General features: G+C 35.9%; 1 protein-coding gene across 1 annotated transcript; it reads left to right on the forward strand.

Moving 5' to 3' along the window:
- Nucleotides 1-737: 737 nt before the first annotated feature.
- On the forward strand, nucleotides 738-27527 carry LOC113956607. The gene is made up of 11 exons (XM_027663365.1): nucleotides 738-986; nucleotides 1078-1253; nucleotides 1387-1467; nucleotides 2145-2347; nucleotides 11232-11361; nucleotides 13840-13934; nucleotides 15291-15323; nucleotides 17143-17195; nucleotides 26558-26594; nucleotides 26703-26764; nucleotides 27409-27527. Exons 4-11 carry the CDS (start codon nucleotides 2240-2242, stop codon nucleotides 27506-27508), a joined length of 618 nt encoding a protein of 205 aa, XP_027519166.1. The 5' UTR covers nucleotides 738-986; nucleotides 1078-1253; nucleotides 1387-1467; nucleotides 2145-2239; the 3' UTR covers nucleotides 27509-27527.

A 27527-nucleotide genomic window follows, 5' to 3' on the forward strand; every position in this document is an offset into this window, starting at 1 on the left:
CAACATGAGGAATGCTCTTAGGGTCACAGTATCATCAAATAAAAGTAGCATGCTGCCACAGAGGCTCAGATTAGCATTATTATAATGAACCCAGACATTATGTCCTCAAAAACAGAGGGAAAACACCAGCTTGTGTGCACCATTTGCCTTTAATCAGATACACACTGAACACGCTCGAAATGCCAATAGTTTTATAGATTGCTGTTCAGTTTAATACTTTTTTTCTCTACTTTTTTCCCTTAAGAGATGAAATCCACAGCAACAGCGTGACAGAAGATGCATTCAATTAGTCAGTGAACCCACGAAGAGAAAAACTCCATCTTTCTGCAGTAACAAGAGAAATTCAAAGTAGTTTTTGTGAATGCAGAAAGGTGTCCAGCTCTAACAGCAGCATTCCCTTTGCATCTCCTGTAAATCAAAACTAATCCACAATGTTGAAGATTTATATACCCAGGACTGTATTTTCAAGTTCTTTTATATATTTCTGATACACCAACTTTTCGTTATATCTCAACTTGCTTAACCACTTTGCAAAAACTAAAATTGAAAGAAAACTCGAGTTCACATTTTTAATACTCATTAATTAATTAACTAAAATAATTAAAACATTTTTACTTTCTTAAAACCCTTTTGATTCTTATTCTCTCAAAAACAGAGCCACATGCTCTTTCTTTTTTCTTCTGTAGGATTCAACACCCTTTTTTCTTCATATCAAATCTTTTGTTTTTCAGAGACAATGCTCTATGGCTGTCATTACCAAAACACTTAATTTTGAGCTGGTCACAACTCTGTGTGTTGCATGAACTGTATCACTGCAGAATTGCTGCTGCAATTACACTGTAGAGACAGTTTGTGTTTAGCAAGGCAAGCTTCCATCATGTTATGGGATCATGGGATCATTTAGGCTGGAAAAGATCATCAAGTCCAACCCCTACACTCACAGTTTTTCTGGTGGCCTCTTTTTGAGAAACAGGTTACTCTTACAGGTAATGTGAGTAAAAATATGTGTTAAAAGAAATGCTGGAACGTATGAACAACATTAATAAAAATGTAAAAATGCTTTCTTGTTCCCAACAGGCAGAAGAGGATTGGTATATTAAAAGGGTTTAAGGAATAAGAACTAAGGTGGTAAAAGTAGTCTTTCTCATGAAAGTGTCTCAGGCTGTGAAAGAACAATTGTTCAGGGGACAAGTGTGAAGGAGGAGCTAAAACCTGCGATGCTGCTGAAGGAGTGACTATAGTGGACACTGCAGGTAAAAAAGACAATCTCACAGTTTCAGTTAACTCTTCTTTTTTGTGTGTTTATTTATGTATTTTAATAGGCTCTTTTTGGACCAGAATGAGTTGCACTATGTAAAAATATTGTTTTGAAATGTTTGTGAAAAGTTGAAGGGAATACACTTTTACAAGGCCAGAATTCTACATCATCCAGAGCAATGACGTGCCTAATTTGAAAGCATAATTAATGTAATTGTATGTACAAATTATACTAGTACTGCCTAACTGACCATTACTTTTACAAATTTTTAATCTATGTACACAACTGCCATCATTGCACAGGTTAATTAAATGCCATTGAAAATCAGATTTGGTGTAAAGGTTATATTAAATAAATATCAGACTACTTAAAAATTATTAATTGATCAGTATTGAATGCCAGATGATATATGTTTCAGAATAGCCTTCTGAAGAATTTTTATGATATTACTGTTAATCATTCTTATTGCTTACTTGATACATCTGTGAGTATGTAAAGACTGATTGCTCCTAATGCCTTTAAAATAATTGGAATAAAAAGAAGACTATTGGAATCATGAATCCATTTTATATGCTAGTCAATCGAAAGAGTGAGAAAAAAGAAATAAATCTTTGAGATCAGTTAAAAGATACAACAAATATAAAAATCTAATGGAATTTCACGTTATATTCACAGTTGTATTTTTAGATCATTAATTATTAGATGGATGTCAGTCCTGCAACTCAGGACCAGAAATGAAGTTTTTCCATCATTGCTAAATACACAACTGCTATGCACAAAAGAACAGTTCCTTCTGGGGGCTCATCTCTTTCTCCTCATTAGTTTTAAATGTATAATGACCTGTTTTCATAGAGACTGATGATATTTCTGCCCAACTGTGCTGTAGTTTGTATTATAACAGGCTCCCAAGAGTGGGACAACGGTAGTCAGGCCCCTGTGACTTCTTCAGTGAATTTGAATGGTTATATGTGAAAACAGGGGATGAAAACCACCTACCTCGTTTTTGGAACAAAAGGAGCGTGGCTGATTTCTCCTGTGATCCCGTTTCTCTGCTGCCTGTTCATGAAAAGCCTGCTCAGATGCACACAGGTAGGACCTGGAGGTTGGACTGAGGAAAGCTGAAGGGCAAGTTACTTCTATGCACGTGTTGAAACCTAATTATATGGACTTAGGAAATAAAACATCACCTTAAAAGATACAAACTGTATTATATCAAGGACTTGAAGAGTGAATCAGTGAGAAGGATGTCACTTTCTTGTTTTATTGGTGACCTTGTTTTTCAGTGCCTTCCGTCTTCAATCCTCTTTTTATGCCCCAAAACAAATATCTTGCTGTTGTCTGTGATTTTTGTTGAAGCTCAGTGACTACTGCACACCTGAATTCCTCCTGAACTTCTGAAAAATCTCCACCAAAAGTTATATTTTAACCCTATTTCTGCTTCTCAGTGATTAGATCCACACCTATCTCGTTGGCACTTTCTTTCCTTTCCCTCGTTTCTTCTTCCAGTTCATCATCAATGTTCATTCCTGCTCTGTCCACCCCTAGGTGGCTGTTACCTTGTTGCAGCTGAATTCTCACCCTCCAAAAATCAACACCATTTACCTCACTCATAAAAATGATGAAGTTCAATAGAAAGTGATAATAAAGGGGTGATTGCCTGGTAGTTATCACTCTGTGGGTATAACCAGTAACAGCAGGGATTCCTGACATATCATCCTTCCTTCAAAAACTGCCAGTGTCACTTCTTTTTTTATGCTTTTACTAGGAAAACTGAATCGATGGGCTAAGAATGTATACACTTCAGCTGACTTTAATGAGTGGCACAAATGCTAGCATGCTGCCTGGAGAATTAATAGATGGGGGAAAAGAAGTTAGGCAGATGTATCTCGTGCAAAGCTATGATGTTGGAAAGAGTAGTGATCCACTGTATCAAAAATAAATTCAAAAAAGAGAGAAAACTAGAAAAGGAAAGCAAAAAAAAAAAAAAAAAGAGGAATAGAAACACTTGAAAAACTGGTGGGGAAATATATCTCTTTTTAATTTGAGAACATTGAATGGTTTGTCTGGCACTGATGTGCTATAGAAGATGAATGTAAACCCTATTTGGGATTACTTCAAACAAAACCAGCACTGCAATTTTCAAACTCTGAATTTAACACCCTGTGTGCTCTGAGTGTTATTTTCTGTATTAATGACAGACTGATAGTACAGATAATAGAAGCACATGTGCAGTGTATTATTCCACCCCTTTGGTAGCAGAGAAGATGTTTTTGCTTGTGTTTCAAATGCAAATTTTCTCACTCCCCCAAAGAAGTTTTGAGACTCCTTAATATTGTGCAGTATGAAATTATGAATTAAAAATAATTCTAAAATTAATTGCTCAATTAGACACAAATTCCTGTATTGATGTTGTTTACAGTTTCAGATTATATTCTCTGTATTAGCACTAATAGTGTGAGACTTGGTTGCTTGAAGGACTGTTTTGTGTATCTTGTTATAGAAGAAGGACTATAAGTTCAAGATAAGGAATTGTGGACTTATCCAGGATTTTCTCTTAAAACATCCTACCTGAGCTAACTAGGTTTAAGAATACAAATTCCAGAATTAACCAGATCCTGGGATTTGTGTGCTAAAGAAAAGATCCAAAATTTTTCTTTTGACTGTATGTAGTGCAAATTTGGATGATAATGATGGTTACATCTTAGAATCTACCAATTTGTGTAGCTAAATATTTTATATTTTTTTTGTGAAAAGCATAATGATAAAAAAGCAGACTTAGGGAAAATTAATTCCGAATCTCTCCAATGTATTTTAAATCTTCTGTTTTATTGTCTTTATAACATTATCACTACATGAATTTTTAAAGTAAAAGTATTGTGATTCAGTACAAAATATCAAAAAAGTAGTTTGGGTCAAATGACAAAGAAACTACAGAAAGGTCTTGCTGCCCATGCAGTGCTCAGGCTGGCCCACCAACTGCACCTGAAAGCCAAAGGTTCCAGGTTTTTTTCCCTGGGATAAGGGCTGTGGTTTGCTTTTTTCAGCCCTGCACTGACACTGCCAGTCCCACTCCCAAAATTCCAGACGGACGAAGATTCTTCCCAGACCAAAGATACCAGGACAGAAAGCTATAGCTGCCCATGGAATACCCAGTCTTCCCCAACAACTACCCCTCAACCAAAAGATTCCAGGCTTTGTTTCCCTGGGATAAGGGCTGTTGTTTGCTTTTTTTCAGCCCTTCCCTGACACTACCAGTCTGACTCCCAAAATTCCATACAGACAAATATTCCTTCCAGACCAAAGGTGCCAGGAGATAAAGCTCTGGCTGCCTGTGGAGTGTCCAGGCTGGCCCACCAACTGCCCCTCAAACCAAAAGATTCCAGGCTTTGTTTCCCTGGGATAAGGGTTGTTGTTTGCTTTTTTCAACCCTGTGCTGACACTGCCAGTCCCATTCCCAAAATTCCAGACGGACGAAGATTCCTCCCAGACCAAAGGTGCCAGGACAGAAAGCTCTTGCTGCCCATGGAGTGCCCAGGCTGGCCCAGCAACTGCCCCTGAAAGCCAAAGGTTCCAGGCTTTGTTTCCCTGGCATAAGGGCTGTTCTTTGCTTTTTGGAACCCTTTGCTTTTTCTCTGATTTTTTTAAATTGTTATTGACAAAATAATTATGAGATATTATGAATTTTTATTTTCATTTGGACATGCCATTTTGTTTCACATGGTTTTAGCCTTAACTCTTTTACAGTACTAAAAAACTTTGTACATTTATAAGCTGCCATCTTACTACTGCAAATAACTTACTGCTGTCACTGAAAGGTGTAGGTTGGTAAATGTGGGTCTTTTAACCTCCCCTCTCATAAAACCAGCTTTTGAAGCAACGTTTACTTTGGATTATAATATCAAATATTCTGTTAAGAAAAATCAGTTGTTAATTACTGCACAGTATGTTTCCATCTTATGTGTGTTTAACAGAATGGTAAGATAGCAGTTTTGGTAGTTTGTTGTTGCTGTTAACACCCCAAATCCCTGCATTGTGTTTGAATTAAGGTTGCTGTGTACATCACAAGTGAAATCTGATCCACTGAAATGCAAGGTACCTTCAAAACCTAAAGAACACAGATATTAAAGGATTGGTTGCAGTATAGTTTTCCTATGCAGTAAGACAGGCACAAATAGCCAATATGGAACTCAAACAGGTGGCAGAATATACACTACATTCTCCAGTTTTCATTTTCTGGCTCTTCTTGCCTTTGTGCTGTATATGGTATAACCAGAATAACCAAAATGGACAGACAAGAAAGTGGTTTGGGGGAGGTAAATACTTAGGTTCTCTTTGTAACAACAGTTTGGGTTCATGTATATCAGAAAAAGATCTGATCACCTTTAAGCCTGCTGAACAGTTTCATGGAGAGTACAAAAGGTAACATTTTCTCCTTTGTTAAAGATCCTCACTGTTGTCCACTCTTCAGCAGCTTCCTAGGCAGGTTTAATAATTTCCAGGGTTTCCTGGCCTTACACAAAGTAATTTCTAATTCGTCAAAGATCATCTTCATCTAAAAAACTAAGATTCATGACCTAAACAAAATCCATTTTTGAGGCCCCTCAGTTGTTTCAGAAAACATTACTGAAGGCATATATCAAAAGGCAGTCTTATGTTCTAGTCTTGATCTTAAAAAAAAATAAATATTTTTTTCTAACTATAAAGTCTTTTTCTACACAGAGAATTACAGTAATTTTTTTTCTTTCTGTAATTAGCCAAACAACTATGAAACCCTAGTGAGGAATTGAGATTTTCACTATACTAGATAGAAACATTCACTTTTCTGGAATTTGAGTTGAATAGTTGAATTTATGTGGATTTCAGTAAAAATCTCACAAGGGTTATTTACCCAAATTTTCTTCTATAATTGTGTAAGGTATCAATGGTGCACCTCCTTTATCTTACAACAGTAATGGTTCAGACTTGACAATATCTGCATCCCCAGCTCAGTTTTAGTACAAAGGTTTTTTTTAAACATCCAGAGAGGAAGTAATTTTGCCCATCTTACTGTTTTTTCATCACAGACTATTCAGCAATGTGACCTCCTACTACTTTGGTGTTACTGGTGATTATGATTATTACTTTATTATAATTAATTTTTATAACTAATAAATATTATTATTATTTTCTTCATTGTCATCTTATTCTGTGATATAACTGTAATAACTCAACCTTTTATTTACATTTAGGCAGTGGTGTGCATGTTAATAAGGTGGTGTAATGTCATCTTCACTGCCTGATGGAAGTGTGTCATACTAGAAAAGTAAATGTTATACAAGTATTTAAAAAAGATATTTTTTTTTCACTTTAAAATATTTCTTAATCGATATTATTTCTGGAACTTCTGAGGACACTTGATTATTTTTTCACTCTTTGTCTTTTTAAAAGGTATTTTCCATAATGGCTCCAGTTATACTAACTGATTTGTACAGATCCATATGAATCTTTAATGCAATCATTATATGAAATGGGAGCTATAGATGTACTGTATGAGTTTTATGACACATATGGGGAAAAAAGGTGAAGATATTAATTTAGAAAATAATGCTTTTTTGACTGACCTAAATGCCACAAAACTCAGAAGGAGGAAGATACAAGGTTGATGTCATTAAGCATTCTGCAATGCACTCTTCTGAGGGTAGTTAGGAATTTCTGTTGCAAGGTTTTATGAGGTGTAAATATTTTTGCAATTCCAAATTTGTTCACACAATTTAGCACTCGGGCACGTATATTTTTTTACCTAGAAAAGCCTTTGTGCCATTTGAAGCTCTACCTGCACAGATTTTTGGCAAAAAGGGATCTCTTTTGAGGCATTGGAAGAATAGCATTGCTTACTTTGAAGAAACAAACAATCAGAAGGCAAGTTAAATTACATATTTTCACAAATGGGGCATGATGTTTGAGTTTTGTAAAAACAAAGGTAGAATTCATTGCAGTCCTTATAAACACATAAACATAACTCAAGGCAACGGGAAGGCACTTCAGTAATGAAGTGTAGTAGATAAACCTCAGTGTGGAAAAACCCAGGAGTTCAAAAAATAGAGTTAAAGAAAACTATGTCTATTACTGCATACCAGAACAGTCATCATGAAATAGGTGCTCTCCTAGGATACTATTAGAAAACACAGGCAACATAAAGAAAATAAATTGGGGTTATTTTCAAGCAATCCCTTATCCAAAAATGTGTCTTTGAATAGTGGGGAAAGGCTTGTTAAACAGAAGTTAAACAGAATATGGAAAGACAATGACATAGGCTGTGTTTGCTTGAACATCTGACAATTTTTTTGTACATATGAACCCTTGGACTGATTCAGATACAAGTTAGATTAATAGATTATTTGTTCCTTTTACTTGTTCTGAAGAGAATGGTATCTCAGCATTTGCTAGAGCTTTATATTCCTGAATACTTCTCTTTAGTTTTGCCTCACAAATCACTTTTTTAGTATTTCAGGCTCAATAACCTGAAATACATTATTTCCATCCCAGGGAGGTGAATAAAAGCCTTTAAACGAGTCACACTGGCTCACACAAGAAGCCCTGTCCAGTGGTAGTGAAACCCATGGCAGATGGACTGAGAAACTCAGGAAAAAATCAAACTCATTGCAAATATACAGAAGTATTTCAATACACGTTTTACATCGTAGAAGATTCACCCAGTGTTTTTCATGTTATTCAAGAGCTTTTCAAAGACTGATTTTTAAAGACCCCAATGAGGTACTGATCAGGTGAATTCAGCAGCTGCTGGATTCCATTGTGAAGGCCTTAACAAGAGACTTGAATCGGTGATTTAGGTGTAAATATATTTGGACTGATCAGAAGTCAAGAACTATGATCTTTACAGAGATTAAAAAACAGTCACGTGGACACGTGAATGAATATTCATTCATACAGGACAGTAAAACAGGCCTGGTGCTTTCACTGCTGATAAATCCTTAGGGTGACTGTCAAAACATGAAAAGAGCAAGGAGTGAGGCACTGTTTGCTTTAGAGGCATTCAGAATTGAAAAACTGATCTTCATCCATATGGATAAGCAGTCAATATTTCAGCACCTGGTCATGCAGAGGGTATGTGATCAGATCTTAACGTAGGATACTTGCAGTAGAAGTGGAGAGGATCTTTTCATTCTGCCTTTGGAAACATTTTCCTCAAAACTGTATTGAAATTACACGGATTATAAAAAACAAACCAACAACTGGTGCTAATAACCTTAATACCATGTAGCCTGTTGACGTGTTATGCAGTTTGTTGATGGTGTTGACATCATGAAATAAGGCCCAACAGGAGATAACAAGTAATGCTTCAAGATCAGACTGGAGAGATTATCTAAGCATATGTTGTACAACATAAACTGTGGACAATGCATATTTTTATTCTGAACATGGAATGTAGAGGAAAACCAGCAATTTTTAAATTGAGCATTAAGGCAGGAATAGCTGTTTTCTCCAGTATAATATGTGTAAAGATCTAACCATGAAATATAAATGAAAAGTAAAATATCTTCATTTTAAGTAAGCAATATTTGGACCATCTGTTGGCCATAATCAACTCCTTTATCAACTGAATCAAGTATCACTCAGGAAGTCAGCCAAAGCCTATGTACCTTGGTTTTTATAAAGACACTACTGAAGCATTTAAAATGGGTTGCTTTTTTTTATTTACCAAACCTAAAATCATGAGAGAAATTTGCGATAGTTTCATGCTTTGAATTTTTTGCCACATTGACATATTGCTCAGCCTTGCAATTCCAAAGGAATTTTTCATTATTACTTAAACTGCCATCACCCAAACAGAGATGTCTGTATGATCAACCAGGGGCAAAGGAATTGTGCTTATCTGAATGCTTACAAAGCCAACCAAGGAACCTATGCCTCAGGAAAAATAATTGCAGAGGTAGGGGTGCTAAAAAAGCCATCTGACTGCCAAAAGATGTGCACTGTATGACAGAGCACCTTATGCATCTCAAAGCCCACTGCAAAAAAACCACAGAGAGGCAAGGATTGATTTCTGTATTAGATTATTTCCACAGATTCCTGTAGTGCTGTCAGGCTGTTGAGGATTTAACTGGAGTTTCTAACTGTGTTGTTTAGAAAGACCTACTCTCTAAATTGCTTATATATTATATTTATCGTATCTATTTAATTTTATATGTGTTTATCATATCATTAATGAAGAAATGGTCAAAACTGATTTTCTCATTGTTGTCTGCTTATCTTGGGTTCATCTGGTATGTCTTTAATGTGTACAACCTATCAGTGACCCAAAATGAAAAATCATGTCATTTCCAAAACAATAAATAAATAAATAAATAAATAAATAAATAAATAAATAAATAAATATCTTCAGTACTATCATGGTATGTTGGTTGCCTCTGGTAGAGTTACTTTTTCCACAGTAGCTGGTATAGGGGCTGTGTTTTGGATTTGTGCTGGAAACCGTGTTGGTAAGTCGGAGGTGTTTTCATTACTGCTGAGCAGTGCTTACAGTAACAGTGCCTATAGTTCTACACTGAAAAAGAATCAAGAAATGATGCACTATATATATTAAACAACACATATGTAGAGTTATTTTGTAATAAATGTAATAAAAATGTATTTGTTTGTTAAGAGAAATCATGCAGTCCTGTTCCCTGGAATCCAGGGTGAAGTGAACCATAAGGACTATAAGGTACAGACTATGAGGTCGAGTTTGTTTAGATAGTATTGCAAAACTCTCTTGCCAATATAGTTGTTCAGGGTCATTCTGTCTGTATTTCTGTGTCTAACACTACCTTGTTTCTTTCTTGGTCAGTTTTACAGCAGCCTTCAAGCTTTCTGTTCTCCCTCATCCTTTTATTAAGGTGTCTTCTGTAAGATTTCTCCTTATAGCTGAAATTGTTCCTCTTTGCAAAGATATGCTTGTCAAGTGAGGGTTTTCTATCACTTACGACATCTAATTCTACAAAGCAGCTTAATGGCTTTTTAAATTTAACTTATATGTATGCCAGGGCTTGCACCTTTCCATCCTGCTTCAGGAAGTTTTAGGTCAAGCTATATCGGTGTATTCATATTCATTTTCATTCTTATATTTAACCAAATATATAAAATAAGATGTTTTATATTATACTAGAAATTAAGGAGGCCCTTAAGTAGCAAAATCTTATTTTAAATAGTTAGAAAATTTTAAACTGTTGGGATTATTTTATATTAAGGGCAAGATTGATCCACATGATCCATAAAATAAGGCTTTGAAAGACTGAAGTTGCCTGCTACCAGTAAATTAAAAAAACCACCAAACTAGTAGCAAGGCTTTTTCCACCTGGTAGATGACATCTAGTTACAGTTCTGAAGTGTTGGTGAGTTGTACCAGAAAGTAAGTCTGACCTGGCTGGCCAAGCCTGTGAGATAAATCTGTCCTGGGCCAGCAGAACGTGCTGTGACCGATGAAGTGGAACAAGAACAAGCATTTGTAGCTCTGGGCCTCCTTTGTAAATTGAGGCAATTAAAAAATTCGTCATCTTTTCTGGTATTTTGACCACCTCTGTCTTTTACATTGCTGCGTTGGTGAACTTCTCACGTTTATTTCTTCTGAGGATTTTTGAGGGAGAATCCTCGCCCCTCTCTTCACAGTGTGAGTGTTTCAAAATACAACAAAACTGCAGCAGCAAAGGTCAATTGCTCGTGTATGCATCAGAATGAAGTATCAGCTTTGATGCTGGCTGAGTTATTACTGCATTTAATGCCTAGATCCAAGGCCAGGGCCATCAGGGTCACCCACGTTGTCAAGAGTCACATATAGCTGCTCTGGAAATCACTGCTGTGCTCCATTCTGTCATTATACACCAGGACTACTTTTTTTTTAGTTTATAATACTTAAGAGATTTTAAGTTAAGAATTTAAGTTGCTACAGCAGGACATGCAATGATTAACTCCATGTGTTCTTTATTTTTTCTGCTAGATAACTACACCTTCCAGCTCAGAGTGCAACAACCTGCTAAAGCTGTTTGTGCACCGGACAGTGCACAAGCCCTGGGATGAGACAGAGGTTCTGTTTGTTTGTTCAGGAAAACTGTTTATGAGCAGAGAAGGTAATTAATCAGATGTATCCCAGAAAAATTGAACAAGTTGCCAATTCTTGCCAGATGGCCAATGCCTGTTACTGAGAAAGAGTGGATCTAACTGTACACCACAGGTAAAACCCAAACCCTGTTGAAGCCAGGACTTCAGCTAAATTTAAAATATCAGTAAGACAAATACATTTCTGTATAATACCCTTTTCTTTTAACAAACTCAGTTTTAAATGACAATTTGACTTAAGTCAATGAACTCCCTGGTTTTAATTTTAGTTTTCTGTTCTCCTTTAATGCTTATTTCTGAGTTTATTGACATTTGCATGATAAAATGTCCTTACTGCAAGCAATTTATCAGTTTGGCTGCTGGATTATAAACTCCTAAATTTATGTTGTCCTCAACTGGATTGAACATCTGATTAGACTAAGATTATAGATGAGAAAAGCTGTTCACTCTATGATTCTTTAGCTTTTAAAAGGCAACACCATCATTCATCAATTTGGATATTCTTCAAGTGATCTGACTCAGTGGAGAACTAACGAGAAACTGAGTGGGAGGAAAGGATGTGTGCTTACCTTGGAAATGTAAAATAAACAGTAGAGGAATTAAATACTGAGGGACACAGGAATTACAAGAGATTTCATTGATGACTTTTTCCCCAATCAAATGAACTCTATTCCCTTCAGCCAACATGCCTGTGGTAATTGGCATCACCGCTCATATTTCAAAGGGGTGCTATGAATGAGATTTACCAGGAAAGAATAGTGAATTAAATGACTGCATGTGAGGAGTACAGACAGACTTTCCCCCTCATTTATTCAAGATTGAACGTAATAACCAAGGAAAACTGATATAACTAACCACTTCTGACTTCTGTAAATTGATATGGGATGGAGCTGTCATCTCCTAATCAGATTAAGTCCTTTCTTTAGGCCATTTTTAATCTGAGTTCTACCATGTGGTTTTACTTTAGGGGAAAATAAACTGCTTGGTGTTCAGCTACTAAACATTATTGATTTAATAAGATGACCAAAAGATAATATTCCACTGGTAACCAAATATTTTAGTTGTAATGTGTATACTGTGAATGCCTTTTCATTTGCCCTTTACAGTATTTTGGATACTAATAAGTAAAATGGGAGCAAATCAACTAGATTGCCTTAAACCTATAATTAATATTTTTTGTTCTTTTGAATTGCTGTGATACAGGAAAACTTTTAACATAGTCACTTATGTAAAAAGACACACACATAGACAGAGAGGTAATTTTTATTAGGAGCCTTGCAAGGCAGCCTCTGATTGTCTGTGCCACTGAAAGAATACTGGGAAAGGCAGGGAGTGCAGCAGCAACACTTACAAACAATTAAGAAAATAGACCAACCTTTTCTGTGGTCAGAAACTTCACAGGATTCCACACTGTGCTTCAGGCCCAATTTTAAAATTTTCATGCATCCTAAATTATCAGTGAGAGTTCTCAATTATCATTTATGCTACAATGAGTTCATTTACATTCCTGATGTGTTACAGATGTCTGCATTTTTCTGGGTTTACTGCTTCATCCTTCAGCTGGAGGCTTACAGTTTTACATCTCCTTGGGTTTTCAACCCCTATAGCTTATGGTATTACAATCCCCCTTATGCTAACTTAAATCTACCTAATATCCCAATAATGCTTGAATTCTAAAACCTGATTATCCCTTCCACTTCTGCAAGGGATGAAATGATGATCCTCTTTTGAGAGGTGATGAAGGAGCAATAATCCTAGCTTTTTTAGGATTCCACTGGAGCTCTGTGCAGTCAGAGGTCCCCAAGATTTGGGGAAAAAAAAAAAAAATTGAAACAAAACATGTGGAAGTGAGTTCATGCAGTCTAAACTGTTTGAACAGCAAGTGATTTGCTGTGTGGATCTTATGGTCCTTCTGTTGTAGCTGTTCTGCAGGAAGGATTAGTCTCTGGGTGGGAATGGTGTGAGTGATGGCTTAGGAAAGAGATGCTCCACTGAGTGCCTTCCCTCCTGATCTGGAACTACTGTCCAATGATATTTGGGACCAAGAGCCATGTCTCCTTTCCCTTCTTTTTCAAGCACCTTGCATGTGAGAATAAAACAACCTAGAAATTCCAAAAGCCAATCTTATCTGGTTTTGTAATCTTCTTTTCTACTATGATTTATTTCCCCTTATGTATCAGCTTTTTTCCTTTTGCGTGAAGCTGTCAAAAAATGCAGAACTGTTTAATAGCAAAATGACCAATAGACACACTACCAGTCGGAAATTCTGATTTATTTCTGTAATTTCTATAGCGGCTTTTAGTCTGCAATCTGTAGGCTGAAGCCAGATAGTTTATATTAATATATATACTTGATGTTTTCTTTCATCTTGTTATATTTTTGTTTATATAGTTCTGCAGGTTTTTGGACAGAATGTAAAATAAGTGCATATAATAAATGTAACTGTTTATACCTTTCTATTTATGTACTAATTTTAATTGTTATTCCAGCACCCAAAAGCAGCAAGATCCAGCTGCCACAGATACTGTTCTTTCTCCTCCAGAGAAATGTAACAGCCAGGTGTTTTACACACAATCTAGAAAAGGTATGTGATACCCTTTTCTTTTTGTTTTAATTAGAAACTATTTATTCCATCACTGGGGGTCATCTGTAGTAGCTTTCTACAGTTCATTTTTATACCTTCTCACTTCAGATTTATACAGAATTTATCCCTACAAGGATTCAGAAACAGTAATTTAGCATATTTCAAGCTTACACTGGAATAAACACAATAGCACTGATAATCAAAGATTTTTATTTCACTTTATTAAAAAATATGTTTTCCATTCTATAAAAGCAACAAATGCTTTAAAACCAGTACATGCATGATAACACCCATTCATTTTTTCAACAGATTCAAGTGAATCTAAAAGTAATTCCAGTGACACTCTTTTGGAATTAAATTAATTGTGCCCATGTCCTTTGTCATCTAATCTGTGACTGTAACTTCAAGGGGCTGGTGTCACCTGTAATATTTTTATTTTTATGTGGTGTAGGTTACTTTCCCTTCAGTACAAAGTAAGCAATAAAAGTGTCAAAACAAATAGAATACAAGAACCAAAGAAGTTCTCCAAATAAGTGAGTAAAGAAATCAGATATCTAGTTTTTCAGAAGCTTAAAATGCATAGGAAACTTGCTTTTAATGCTCTAGTCCATTTAAAAACATGCAAATAAGAAGTCATATTGAGTTAGGATTAATAATCAAAACCTGACTGATACTAGTTCTTTACTCTTCCCTCATTTTCCCCTCTCATCTGCATATAAATTACAGGCCTGTTGAAGGGGCCTCGTTTTGCCAGAATGCTCACTTACAAATCTCATCTGCTTTCTTTCTCTAGACAAATTTTTCCATAATGCTGTTTTCCAGTGTGGGTGAACCAGACTAACATTTGGAGTGTAAATAAAATCCCCAGGTTCTCTCTCGCTGCCCATGACATGAGCGGTGGTAATTCCTCCAGAATGACTTCCCTCATTTCTAAAGCTCTAGTTTCTGAAGTTATAAAAATCATCCCAGCTGTATGAAATAATTCTTCCCTTTCTCATAGTATGGTATGGAAGAAATCACAGTTTTCAAGGAAAATTCCCTTGGTTCTGCTCATTGAGTTCCTCCAGTTTCATTAAATTTCTTATTAATACTCCGAAACGAGCAATAGAAAGTGTAGGAATGTTTGTTGTTCTACAGTAACCCCCTGGTTAAGAGAAAGGTAACTGCCTACAATTCTGGTATATCAACTACACAGAAAAACAAGTGTTATCATAGTTCAAGAATTAACCAAAAAGGTGCCTTAAATTAGGTCTGAATAATGAGATTTCCATAATGAAATAAACAAATTTCATTGCAGGTTTATTTTCGTATTATATATATGATATATAATATGAACCATATTATATTCATTTATAGGTTTGTCTTCACTCTCAAATGAAAAGTTGTCAAGTAAGTTACATATTTTTTCCCTCAAAAATGCTTCAATTTCGAGGTGTGGAAATATTCCCTGTGGTTAAAGCTTGTAAGGACTCTTTGGTTAAACCTTGAGTTGTAGAGCTGGCTGTCAAAAACCACAACTTTTTAACAAACCCAGTAATTTCTGAGAGGCTTTTGAAAAATTGAATGGGCCTTTGGAAAGCCACAAATCAGATCCCAGTGTTTTTAGATGAGTGAGAAACCGTGTTGTTATTAAACTTGAAAGGTACCAACATCTCTGAGCTTGACAGCATCCCACGGAAGGTATATTTCCTGCTGCTACAGGAACATTAAGGTGATCCAAAGGTAAATCAGCAGTGACAGGTCAGTGACCATAGTGCACACTCAGCATCCTCAGGAGAGCTGGGTTTGTCTGCATATCTCATGCTTTCCTTGTCTGGAGAGTTTTCTTATCCATAATTAACGTGAGGATTTGAGAACCATAAAGCATTTATTTGCAAGGTGTTTTCAAGCAAAATAAAGAACAGCTCATGCTGTGACTACCTCCTTTTCTGTGACTGGACAACAGGTTTGTGCAGAGTGGTACATAAATCGAAGCCTCTGACATTTTAATGTTGCTGTAGCAGCTTCAAATCAATTATAGAAGAAGCTGAGATACACACTGCAAGATTGCAAAATATGCAAATCCAGCTCAGGAGATTGTTGTTTCTCTTATCTCTGTAGAATTTATATGCTTATACTTCCACTGACAGAATAACTTCATATTTATACATATAAATACATATCATACATTATGGATGGCCTTATGCCATGGCCTTCTTTCTTTGGATTATTTTATAAAGAATATGTGATTACTTACACAGGAACAGAGGCTGTTTGGTTTCCTTAATAGATCGTGAGTGTTTTGGGATGGTTTTCTAATAATAAAATGTTGATGTATGCTGAAAGAAGTAAAGAAAACAATGTTCCAAAGTGCTGATTTTTAATTTTAACAATGTCTAATTTAAGAATTTTTTTAAAATAATATTAGGACACAGCTATGATTTTTGTAATTTTCTATTAATACCCAAACTCCTGGTTTACTTGTAACTCCTACTAGCAGTGCCCACCTCTGCTTGAAGAAGGTAAGCAGGAGGTGTGGCTGCTGCTTTGTGACAGGTTGCTCAATACATCATTAGCCAAGCAATCAATAGCTTTCTGAGTCTGTGCATGAAGTCTTCAGGAATTTTACCAAGCTTAGTATGAGGTTGGAAACAATATTTCTGAGAAAAGTTTGGACAGGAGCAGAAATGGTGTGATTATCACATATTTAACATCTGCGACGCTGTCCACAGCATGTAAGTGATGGCAACACGAAAGATGTTCCTCAAAGAACTGGTTCTCATGAAATTGTTAAAAAAGGACTTTCTCTGTAACCATCAAGCAGGTTCAAACTTGAGGAGAATGGATTTGCTCAGTGCTGAGTGCCTTATCTGGCAAAGTTATATATCTGCTGTGCACCACAGCAAAGTCAAGCTCATATCCTTGGCTAAACTGAAGTCTAAGCCTATTACCAGCACCTGAGGAAGAAAAAAAAAAGCATGGCAGAAAGAATGGCATCTATAATGGACATTTTTACACCCAGGAAAAAAAGAAGATACTAAAATCAGTACTGTTAAGTAGCTGTAGAAAAAAAAAAAGAGGTTCATATATAGTTTACAGAACAGATCTTTGGAGAAATACTTTGCTGTCCTCAGAACTGCTTATGATTCTACAAGATTTCCTCAGAAAATATCTTGCATTGAGGGACATGTAAGTCTTTAACCATCTTTTTTTCCCTGTCGATGAGCAGGTACCTGTACATTATCACAGGATGAAAACGTTGTCATGGCACAAGAAAAACTGGTAAGCAATGTGAATGCCACACAAATGCAGAATCCCTTGCAATTTCTGAGGAAATATTCTGTCTTTTCTAGCTAAAACCAATCATTGTGCTCATGGTGAAAGTGTGATGCAACAGAGCCATTATGAACGTCTTTAGCCAGCTTGAAATGCCAGTTGTCTTCATTGGGATTCTTTTCTTAAGGACTTAAGGAAATCTTTAAGTCTTGAAGAATAAAAAACTAATCTTATCTGCTTTATGTGATTTTTCAGTACTATGATGGTTTAGCAGTTCAGAGTTGTTAATGTTGTTAGCAGTTGCCCCAAGACAGATTGCTGACTACATGTGGCTTGATAATTCAGCTAGAAACTCACCTTATCACAATGAGATTCTACCTGTCAGTGGTAAACTATTATATTAAAAACTCAGTGCCCACTGGGACATTTCCAGACTCTTGGAAGGGTACATTTTTATGGAGAAGTATCCTGCTCATTATTGTATTGTCTTGTGAAAGTAGCTTCCCATTAGCTACTACCTTTCCTACCAGAATACAAGAGATACAAACTGGTGTGAAGGACCCCCAGTACACTGTGCTTTTGGGGGAGAGAGTACATTGTAGGAATCTTTCCAAAACACTGAGTTTCACCTGATGTCAGGAGCATGTGTGTGGTCATTCCATGCAGCTGTTCCTGACACAGCAGTCTAAGGAAATGGTTATCTCTGGGCACAGATGATTAGAGAGGATGGTAGGTGTGCTAGAAGGTTGCTGAGGCAGAGCCTTGCAGGCACTGGGGCCTGTGAATGTAGGGCACAAGTAAAGCCAGACAGAGCTCAACCCACATTTTCACCAGCTGCAAGAATATTGCAGAAGAATCCAGGGCAGATGTTACCTCTGATCAAGCAGTTCTACAGTGACAGGAGGTCTTCAGGTCATGTTCTCTCCCTCCTCCTCTTAATTCTTGGAGTCTCCAAATCGCTGTGTAACAGACCTGAGATGACATGAGGTGTATTCTAAGAAGGGTGAGGTTTGAATATGTCCAGGTGACACACTGTGAATGAGGGAAAAAGCTAAAGCATATATGCACCAACTGTGGCAATGAACATGTGAACTAATTATCCTTAAGAATTATTGTTATTTGTAACATCCCTTTCCAAGGGACACGGCTGTAGAAAATCAGCAAAAATGCTGTGTATTTTCATCCAAACAGGTGTATTAGTATTGGAGCACAATTACTTTGAGAGTCACATTTGATTAGAATTCCAAACCCTACCAGTGTAGTCTTTTGTAAAGGAAATATTGATTCCAAGGAACATTCTATTTTCAATAGTCAGCAAGAAAAAAAGAAAACTTGACATTATTCCCCTTAATTTTGCTTTTATTCATTATTATTAGATCTTGAAAAAAAGAGTAGAGATACTACATTAGGTGACTTTAAAGGACCTAAAATACATCAGTAGCTTCTTCTTCAAAGTTGAGATTGAAAAAGTTACCCTGATCATACCCATAAGAAAAAATGGTTATAACACTAAAAAGTTACCAGTTAAAATTTTTACTTGTCTTTCTTCCTTTGATGTAAAAAAAAAAAAAATCTTTTGAGAGATGAATATAGACTTAAAAACAGCAAAATTACTTCAAAAATATAGTGGAAGACTTAACCTTTTGACTCCTGCCGAATGTCTCAAAACCTACTCAAAATGTTCAAGGTGATTCAGTGAAATGAGTTCAAAGCAGTGGCTTCTTATCTGCAACTGAGGGCTGAGACAGCCCTTTTATTTGAAAAGCTTTCTCTGTGCATTTCCATATTCCTCCTCTTCCATTCTGTGATGTTCCATTCTTTCTCTTAAACTCGGTTATTTCTCCCATCTTTCCCACCTTTCAGTGTTGCGATTCCTGATGGATCCCTTGTTTCGTTCTGAGCTGAGTCAATCCTTTCTCAGCTAGGGGAGAGAAATTCTGCTTGTGGAAATGCTGTGTCAGCAGAGCCTACTTTTAGAGGCTTGGAAATTATGCAGGAAAATATGAAAAAAGATGAAAGCAAATCACTGTCAACACCACACACAAAAAACGGGCTGGGTTTGTACCAGTTGTGGCCACCGATATGCACATTAAATATCGAAACTGAAAACGCGATATCGAGAAATTCTTTGAAGATTTTTGGAAGCGGTTGTTGATTAGGAGTTTAACATTTGAAAAAAAATGCAAGCAGCTCTACTGAATATTAGACTTTACATTTGCATAAAGGCAGTAAACATATTTAGGCTATCACAATTACAAGTGGTAATATAAAAATCTGCTCAAAACCTCAAATAATATTATAGAGGGAAATAAAACTGTCATATGTTTTCATTCTAGTTATTAAGGTCTCACAGTTAATGAGCTGAGAGTAGTGTTTTGTGATGATGTTTCAGCTAAAAGTGGAACTCTGGTGTTAGTTACTGCGTGTTTGGGGGTTTTTTTGCTTTTAGGAAAATAAACTCCTGCTTTCTGAAGTTTACGGTCATACAGGGTACAAGGGCTTTGTATACTGAAACAGTAGCTGGAATATGCTGAGAAAACAGAGCTCAAAAAAGCAATTCTATACTCTGGTCTACATAACTACTGAATTTATGAACATTTAGTGAGGAAACCACAGATTAACAAAGAGGTTATTTAACAATAATGAAATACTAACAATGGTGCTGACGATATTTCTTATAGACTCAGATACAACTGCATTGAATCAGTTATCAAAAGCTCTAAAATATACAAGTAGATTTAAATACAATTGCTTAAGTTACCATTAATACAGCTTTCATTTGAAGGTGCTTCAATCTGGTCGCCTCCACGTAAAACCTTTCCAGTATATAATCAGTCCCCTCTGGCCTTTGCTGGCACGTACGGAATAGACCTCAACTGTCAGTGAAATAATGAAATAAAAACACCTGAAGGAAAAAATATTTTGGGGCATACAGAAAAATGAAAATCAAGGCTTCTCATGAGAGAAGAATAAACCAGCTTCGTGGTTCAGGGGGATCCAGACCTGTTCTTTATCCCCCCTCATCTATGAACATGTCACATAATCCCCTTCCAGACGTGGTACGTCGGTAACATCCGCAGAAAACTTGGGCATTCCTGGAAAAACAGCCAGGAATTGGCTGTTTTTCTTTGCTGTGCACTGACTGCAGAGAGTTTCCAATTAGAATTACAGCTCATCAAGGCAGTGCCAGCAGGCTTCTGAGTGGTTAAGCCTCCAATTTTAATTGAACTGCCTTTAGCTGGTGATAAAATCTGTCTTTTTAAACAGGCGAACTGCATAGTTCCCCTAGCAAGTTAAATTCAAGTTGAGTTTGCATTCAGGATAATTACATGGAGTTGGATCTAATTGATTTAGTTGAAATGTGTATTTTGTTCACCAAAGTGCTACAAAATGTAATTCTGTTTTTCCATTTCCTTTTTCTCTCCTCCTCTATTTTTTTTTTTTTGCCATTGTGTTGTTCTTTTTAGAATAATTAATAAGTAAGGAATAAGACATGAGAAGAGCTTTCTGGTTGAAAATCGAGGTTCTTTAGATTTTTCAGTACATATGGAGAATTAGTTTAAAGACTAAACTTAATTCACATTATCCATTTCGTACTGCCAAAACCATTCAACACTGTGTGAAATTTAGAGAAATATATTGCAGTCATTTATAAGACAGTAATACCAGTGATCACTGGAGTTTTTCCAGCTTCCTATGCAATGAAAGGAGGAACAGGACCAAGTATATTTTTCCAAGCCATTCACTAACTAAAATATGTTTTTAAAACAAGTCCTCTCCAAGAACATTATGACAAGCTTTAAGGGTATGAAATAATTTCACTCTAATACACAGTCATGTATAAATAGAAGTATAAAATAATCTGGGGGGGGGAGTGAAAATGGAATGTAGGCATTCTTCAAATCTCACCACATTAATGAAATTATAAGTATTAATGCAATAACATTCTTAATTAAAGAGGCAGAATAAGGATACCTTTTAACTGTTACAGGCTATTTTTAACATTTACATGGTGTGATTGGGACAATATGGAAATGGCCACACCTGTATGTTGGGTAGTTAAGCATGAAGATACCAGCCTACCCCCAACCAGCAAATCAGGGAAACACAACTATTGCTCTGAGTGCTCCAGTAATATCCTCATTTATGTTATTTATCTGCCTAAAGACCAACAATGCTTTGCTTTCCATCTGCATTGCTGTGCAGACATCTCTGACAGCAAAATCACCTGCCTGTTCCATGCTGGCTCACTTGTCCAAGGGGTGCCATTTAGCTGGAAGGCCTAATTTGCTGCTGATCAAACACGTGGGCATATCATTATTTTTCAGTGATGGTGAGAAAGCAATTATTGATCTTCAGCTGCTATAGCAATATTCAGAGTGAAACAAGGATTTTTGAGACCTTCAGCAACAAAGGTTAACAAATGAAGCAAAAATTATCCTCTAACATGTACATTATTAAAAACATTTTAAAAATCAGATTTGTCTACCCACAATAATCAGCAGTTGAAAGTATGACTAATTATCCGTCTTCCAGCAGGGTATTGTAATCTTTCCAGGACAGAGGTGTTCAGGGGAGGTACCCAGGTATCACTGTGGGTGCTCATGGCCGAAATACTGCACGTGTCTATTTTCTTAGAACCACAGTATCCTTTCCAAGTTTGTATTAAAGGTTATATCAGATCTTCCACTGGGGATTATCCCTCCATAAGGATGGTCCATCTGCTTTTGCAACCCCTTTTGTGCTGCTGGAGGAAGCCCTGAGTTGTGTTGTCCGTTGTAAAGAGTAAGAAATGAGCACAGCAAAACACATTGCAAAGTTGGAAAGCAATACAATCAATTATTAAAAAGCTTTTTCTTGACTATTTCCCTCACTTTGTTTTATGTTTGCCTTTTCTTTTGCTAGCAGTCGAGTCAGATGTTAATGGAAAACCCATTAAGAAAAGCTACTGGTCTATGAATTAAAAAATGAATGCAGTCCAGTGGAAAAGGAAAACTTAGCAATGAATTTCCAGGGAAAACTTCTTACCTGACACTTAGCAAGAAAGGAATGCAATTTTATTACTTGGCCAGATAGTTCAGATTTCTGTTCACTCTTAGTAAAAACCTTTTTTATAACATTTATAAAACTTTATTACAGAGTTATGAGAATAATATTAGATTTCATAACTCACATGAGGTCTGCAGGGACCAGCATCTGTAAGCTTTAAAATAATTATTAAACTTAATGCATCTATTCTGATAGAATGTGGTTTTCTTCTAATTTCTCTGAGTACTCTAACCATATTATTTCTTTCCTTGGACAGGTGGGATTGTCTTTGGCAATAATTTAAGAAGTTATTTTATTTTTTAAAAAATCCTATAATTATGCTTCGTTGATGTTAAAAGTTAGTTGGAATTTACAGGCATATTCTTAAAAATTAAAGTAAATTATTACCTTAAAAATTAAGGTAAATTACTGTATAGTTGATGCCACCTAAACTTCCCTATGCAATGAGCATGTTTTAGGAAGCTAATTATTGTTCTAGTAAACATGTACAGAGTAACTGCAAACAAGTATTTGCACAGTCTGTCTCAATAAATCGTTGTGAATTGTATGTTTTCTAAATTACATGTACTTAATTAATACTATTTAATTTTGACATCTCTAGAATTAAGTGACAGGAACATTAGGAAGGAGGTATTCCCAGTACTGCAGGAGATGTATCTGCCTGAGGTACAATTAACAGAGGTTCCTCCAGAGGAATATTCAGAGTTTGGAGCCTGATCCAGGCTCTCCAAACCAGCCCCTGGAGGATCCTGCTGCTATTTCTTGTACCTACAACTGGAAGGGATCAGCTGCACAAGTTAGATTTTTCAGGGATGTACCTAAACCTAAGTGGTACAAATATCTCCTCACAAGGAATTTTTGGAGAGTCTTCTTGCAAATCCCGTCTCCCTTGTTTTGAAGGGAGTATAAAGATTTTAATTGCATTTTCCAAAAGGTGTATTCTTCTGAAAAGGGCAAGTCTTAGTGTAGTTCCAGATTTGAAAAGTGCAGGTAAATTAGCATGAATGATGTCATTCACTTGATATTAAAAAAACTTTACTTGTTAACACAGACTCCTTTGGAAAGTTAAAAAATATTATACCATCATCTGCATAATATCCAAAATTGTTTTTAAATTAGATACTTGGCAAGATCCTCACCAGAGGTAAATTAGAAATATTCCAGTTAAGTCAACCAAACTATGACTTTAAACCTTGTAATTGAAAACAAATCTGTTTCTTTTTGGGGCTGTTTTTCTGAACTTCTGTATTATACGGATGCCAGGATCCATTAACAACATTATTCCGAAAATTCCTCTCTCTGCAGTTCATCTCTGAGTTCTGTTAAGTAAGGCTGCACAAAACTGGTTATCCAGAGGGGAATATACAGATATTTATCTCCAGAATCCATAGCTGAAATAACTTGTTCTCCTATTTTACCCAGAAATTTAATATTCAGAGTCATGGCCATGCCAGGCTCATCCATCACAAGTTTCTGGAGGTAGTATGCAGAAACAGCAAAAAATCTTGGGTAGGGATTATCCAGATTAAAAAAAAAACAACAAAAAAAACCCCCCAAAACCAACCAACCAACCAAAACAAAAAAAAAAAAAAAAAAAAGAGAAAGAAAAAGGAAGTGCAATTTTAAAAAGGAGAAATAAGGGATAAGGGAGAAAATTCTCTAACCCTTTTCCCTACAATGTGAAAGTAAACACTGAAGGAGAACATATCCAAAGGTAAGGCTAAGCACTAGAATTTGGAAAACCAAGACTCACATTCCTCCTAGTTGTGGATGTCTGGGTACAGCTGCCTATAACTGGTTTCAGATCACAACCTATTTTCAAGATGAAGTTCAGCTGTCTTTATTTATTAATTGATTTTAGCAGAATTAGCTACTCTTGTATTCCCTTCTTCGATTATGAGTTTTCTCAAAATCGTGTATTTTCATGGGAAAACAGTTTTTGATGTGTGACATGATATAACCTTACACTGAAGACTGAAGTGCTAGGACATACTTAGATTCCAAAATTCACTACTGTGGGGAACATACATAGAGATCCAAACCACACCTGAAATGGCATAATTGGTTATACACATCAGGGATACAATTTTAATGCAGTTTAATGCAGTTTTTAACATAGCCTTGATAAAGTTTTTCAGAATGCACAAAAGACTTGGCTGGAAGCTATTGTTCTTCAGCTTGTATTATTTAGTATGGTTTAAGAAGACATAACTCAATAGTCTAGACATGTATTTTCATTTAAATAATTTTGATCTCATTATTCTAGGTTTTGGTTAAAGTTTTTATGATATATTAGGAAAAAAATTTAATCACAAAGGAACAAATAGGAAATTCTTAAAAGTCACTTTGATTCTATGTTAGATCTCATTATTAAAAGTATTAAAGAGAAATCATTTTCTACAGGAAAAAAAAGCTAGATTTGATGCCCACAGTGTTCTATTACATAGATAGCAGCAAGTGGACAATGATAAGTCTCTGATCTTCATATTATTATAAGATAATTGAAGTTGATGGGGTTATTCTAATGTAACTGAGAGGAGAGTGAGGCCTAGCCTTTTGAAATGTCTATTAAAAAAATCATTACAGTAGTTTTAATAAGAGAAGTTTCTGTAATGACACATAATTTTGATTATTCCAGAAGGCTGGACCCCCTGACAGATAGGAGATTTACTGAAATTTCCCAGGCATAAAACTGGAAACATTATATAGACGTGACAGGGGGAAATGTGGCTTCTCCTTTTGGAAAACTGGTAGTCTTAAAATTATTTTAAAACGTGATTTCAAGGCAGTTACGATGTGGAGATTTGTACTCACTACACAACTTTTTTGGACATAAACATTTATTCCAAGCTGATATAAAAGCACACCACAGATTTCTCTACAGAAAATAGAAGTAACCAGTAGATATCAAACAGTCTCCAAGTAAAAGTATACGCAACTTTTTACATCCAGTCACTGTCTACCCTGAGGTGTGGGCAGTGGAGACCCTGGTACACTCCTAGGGGCACTCAAGGGTATTCTCCATGTATTTTATTTACATCAGTCAACTAAAAGTTAATGAGAATGACTCCCCCAGAAAGAAAATGTAAGTGTATGACTTGTTGTCAGTGGAGTTGAACCACAAAGCTGCTTAAAAGCTTTCTTGAATCATAATCTCATAACTTTAATTTTCATGTGGTGTATTAATTGAAGAATATAATTTAGTCTTTTTTCCCAAATAACCATAAATAATAGTGCTTTTAGTGACAAAAGACAATGAAATATCTCCTTTGAAAATTTTTTTCACATAGTTTACTTTTCTTTATAGAAGTACCTGTATTTAAATGAGGAGAAGCAGATGCTTTCTCCTATGAGCTTTCAAGAATAAAACAATTATCAATAACAACATGACTTTTATATTGGGAAATAATTTTAATATCTTGATATCCATCACTTATGTGCATTTGCCATATGCCACCTAGAGTTACTGCAGCATCTATACACAGTAATTTTTAGCTTTTTGAAAGTGTTAAACAAGAAAGACAAAATGTGGTTGGTTTCTTTGGCAAAAAAATCAATTCTCTGTATGTTATGTCTTGATTACATGGTTATTAACCCCAGTGATAACTAAATTTAGCATGGATGTAGCATGTATTTCTGTACTATTGTTGCTGTGTATTTATTCTTTACTGTTTAAACTTTCTTTTCCTTTGGAGACGGAGCTTTATAAAGCTTAGCTTATAAGGCTTATAAAAAGTTAGAAGTTATTTGTATACAAATCTTATAATATTTGCAAAGTAAAACTAGAAAGATGTGATAGAGTGATAGAAAGTGATGGTGTCATGGGTTCAGCAGCCCAGTCACAGCCACACTGGTGACATCAGCCTGAGCCTTGCCCGGGTTTGTTCCAGCTTCAAGGTGTTAGGAGGATCTCCAGGGAATTTTTATTTGTAGCACTTGACTCCTTTGGATACACTAAATTCGTGCAAAATCTCAAATGCAAAGAAACAACACGTGCTGTAAGATACCACAGCTTTTTCTCTTACTGAAATCATAAAAAGAGTTGATTTATCAAGTTTAAGCAGAAATCAAACCTTTCTTCGGAGTTCCAGCTGCTCTGATTTAGTGCCTGATCCCCCACCTCTTTAAAGAAATACAAAACCTAAATATATTGTCATGTTTAGTACATCTCTATGTAACAGAGATTCTTACTGTTATTTGGTTCATACTGTAGCTTTTATTATATTAAAGCTATTTTATTGGTTTCATTAAATTAGAGCTATTGCTTTAAAGCTGATATTAAGACTTTTTTCTGATAATAAATGTAGCTTTCTCTGCAGGAAGAAGAGTGTGCTCTTAGTCCTGGTCCTGCCAGAAGTAGGTGAATTGTACCAATTCCTTCTGATATTTTTGTTACTTCTTTTGTGGTAATGATCCCTGAATAAACAGAGATTATTTCCTTTTCTTTTCCATTGCAATCTTCAGAGGTTCTGTCATCCAGCAACTTGCAGGAGTGGGCTCAGGAAGAAGACCCCAAAATATGAAAGGTTAAGAAATTCTTTTTCCTTTAAAAAAAAAAAAAAGAACTAGTAGGATTCAAGCTGGTTTTATATTGATTTTATTACCTGTAAGATTCTCTATAGTGTATTAGAAGCTACAACTGTTATTAGGAAGACAGCAAATGCACCATTGCATTTCTGAGACACATACATCAAGGGGAAGTACGACACAATACAAGCATATTATATGTACATATTTTAAAATATAAGTGTCAGGAAATAGTATTTGCTACTCTAATATTTCATTTCTGTAACAGCACACACAAAACACCAAGAATGCTTAGAGCCCCCAAGCCCAACAATGCAGCAGCAGTTTTTTGTCTGGAGACCTTAAAATACAGAATAATGATCATTTATAGATTTTTGCCTTATCCTGACATCTAAAACTCAAATGGAAAATACACCAGAGTGGCCTATAATGATAGTAGAGAGAAAGCAGACTTCTAAAACTAAAAAGAAGATACTATTAGGAGCCAACACATATCTTTTGGTTTGGTTTGTTTGGTTTTTTTTAATTGCCATGTGGTGAATAGGGAGGCTGTGCCACGTATGACTCCATCCTGGCACAGGGTTGATGCAGCACTGAAAAAGCCCTTCAGACTTAATTAGTCATTTTTTTGTTATTATAACAGGGGTGTGCTCCAGCTGATACCACAGCCCAGGAGCGCTGAGTGCTGGAAACACGTGAAACATCCAGCTCTGCAGAGCAGCTCCTTGGAGTCCAGGAGTTAGGTACGTGCTGTAACTCTGC

Source organism: Corapipo altera, unplaced genomic scaffold (genome assembly GCF_003945725.1).
Source record: "Corapipo altera isolate COAL_440 unplaced genomic scaffold, ASM394572v1 100, whole genome shotgun sequence".
NCBI classification, from domain to species: domain Eukaryota; kingdom Metazoa; phylum Chordata; class Aves; order Passeriformes; family Pipridae; genus Corapipo; species Corapipo altera.

What these genes read in the sequence shown, in the direction of transcription:
- LOC113956607 (XM_027663365.1), top strand. Translation starts at nt 2,240, where the DNA reads ATGAAAACCACCTACCTCGTTTTTGGAACAAAAGGAGCGTGGCTGATT. An exon ending in TTACACACAATCTAGAAAAG is followed by an intron (nt 13,935 to 15,290) that starts GTATGTGATACC and finishes ATTCATTTATAG; the next exon opens with GTTTGTCTTCACTCTCAAAT. An exon ending in TAGTCCTGGTCCTGCCAGAA is followed by an intron (nt 26,595 to 26,702) that starts GTAGGTGAATTG and finishes TGCAATCTTCAG; the next exon opens with AGGTTCTGTCATCCAGCAAC.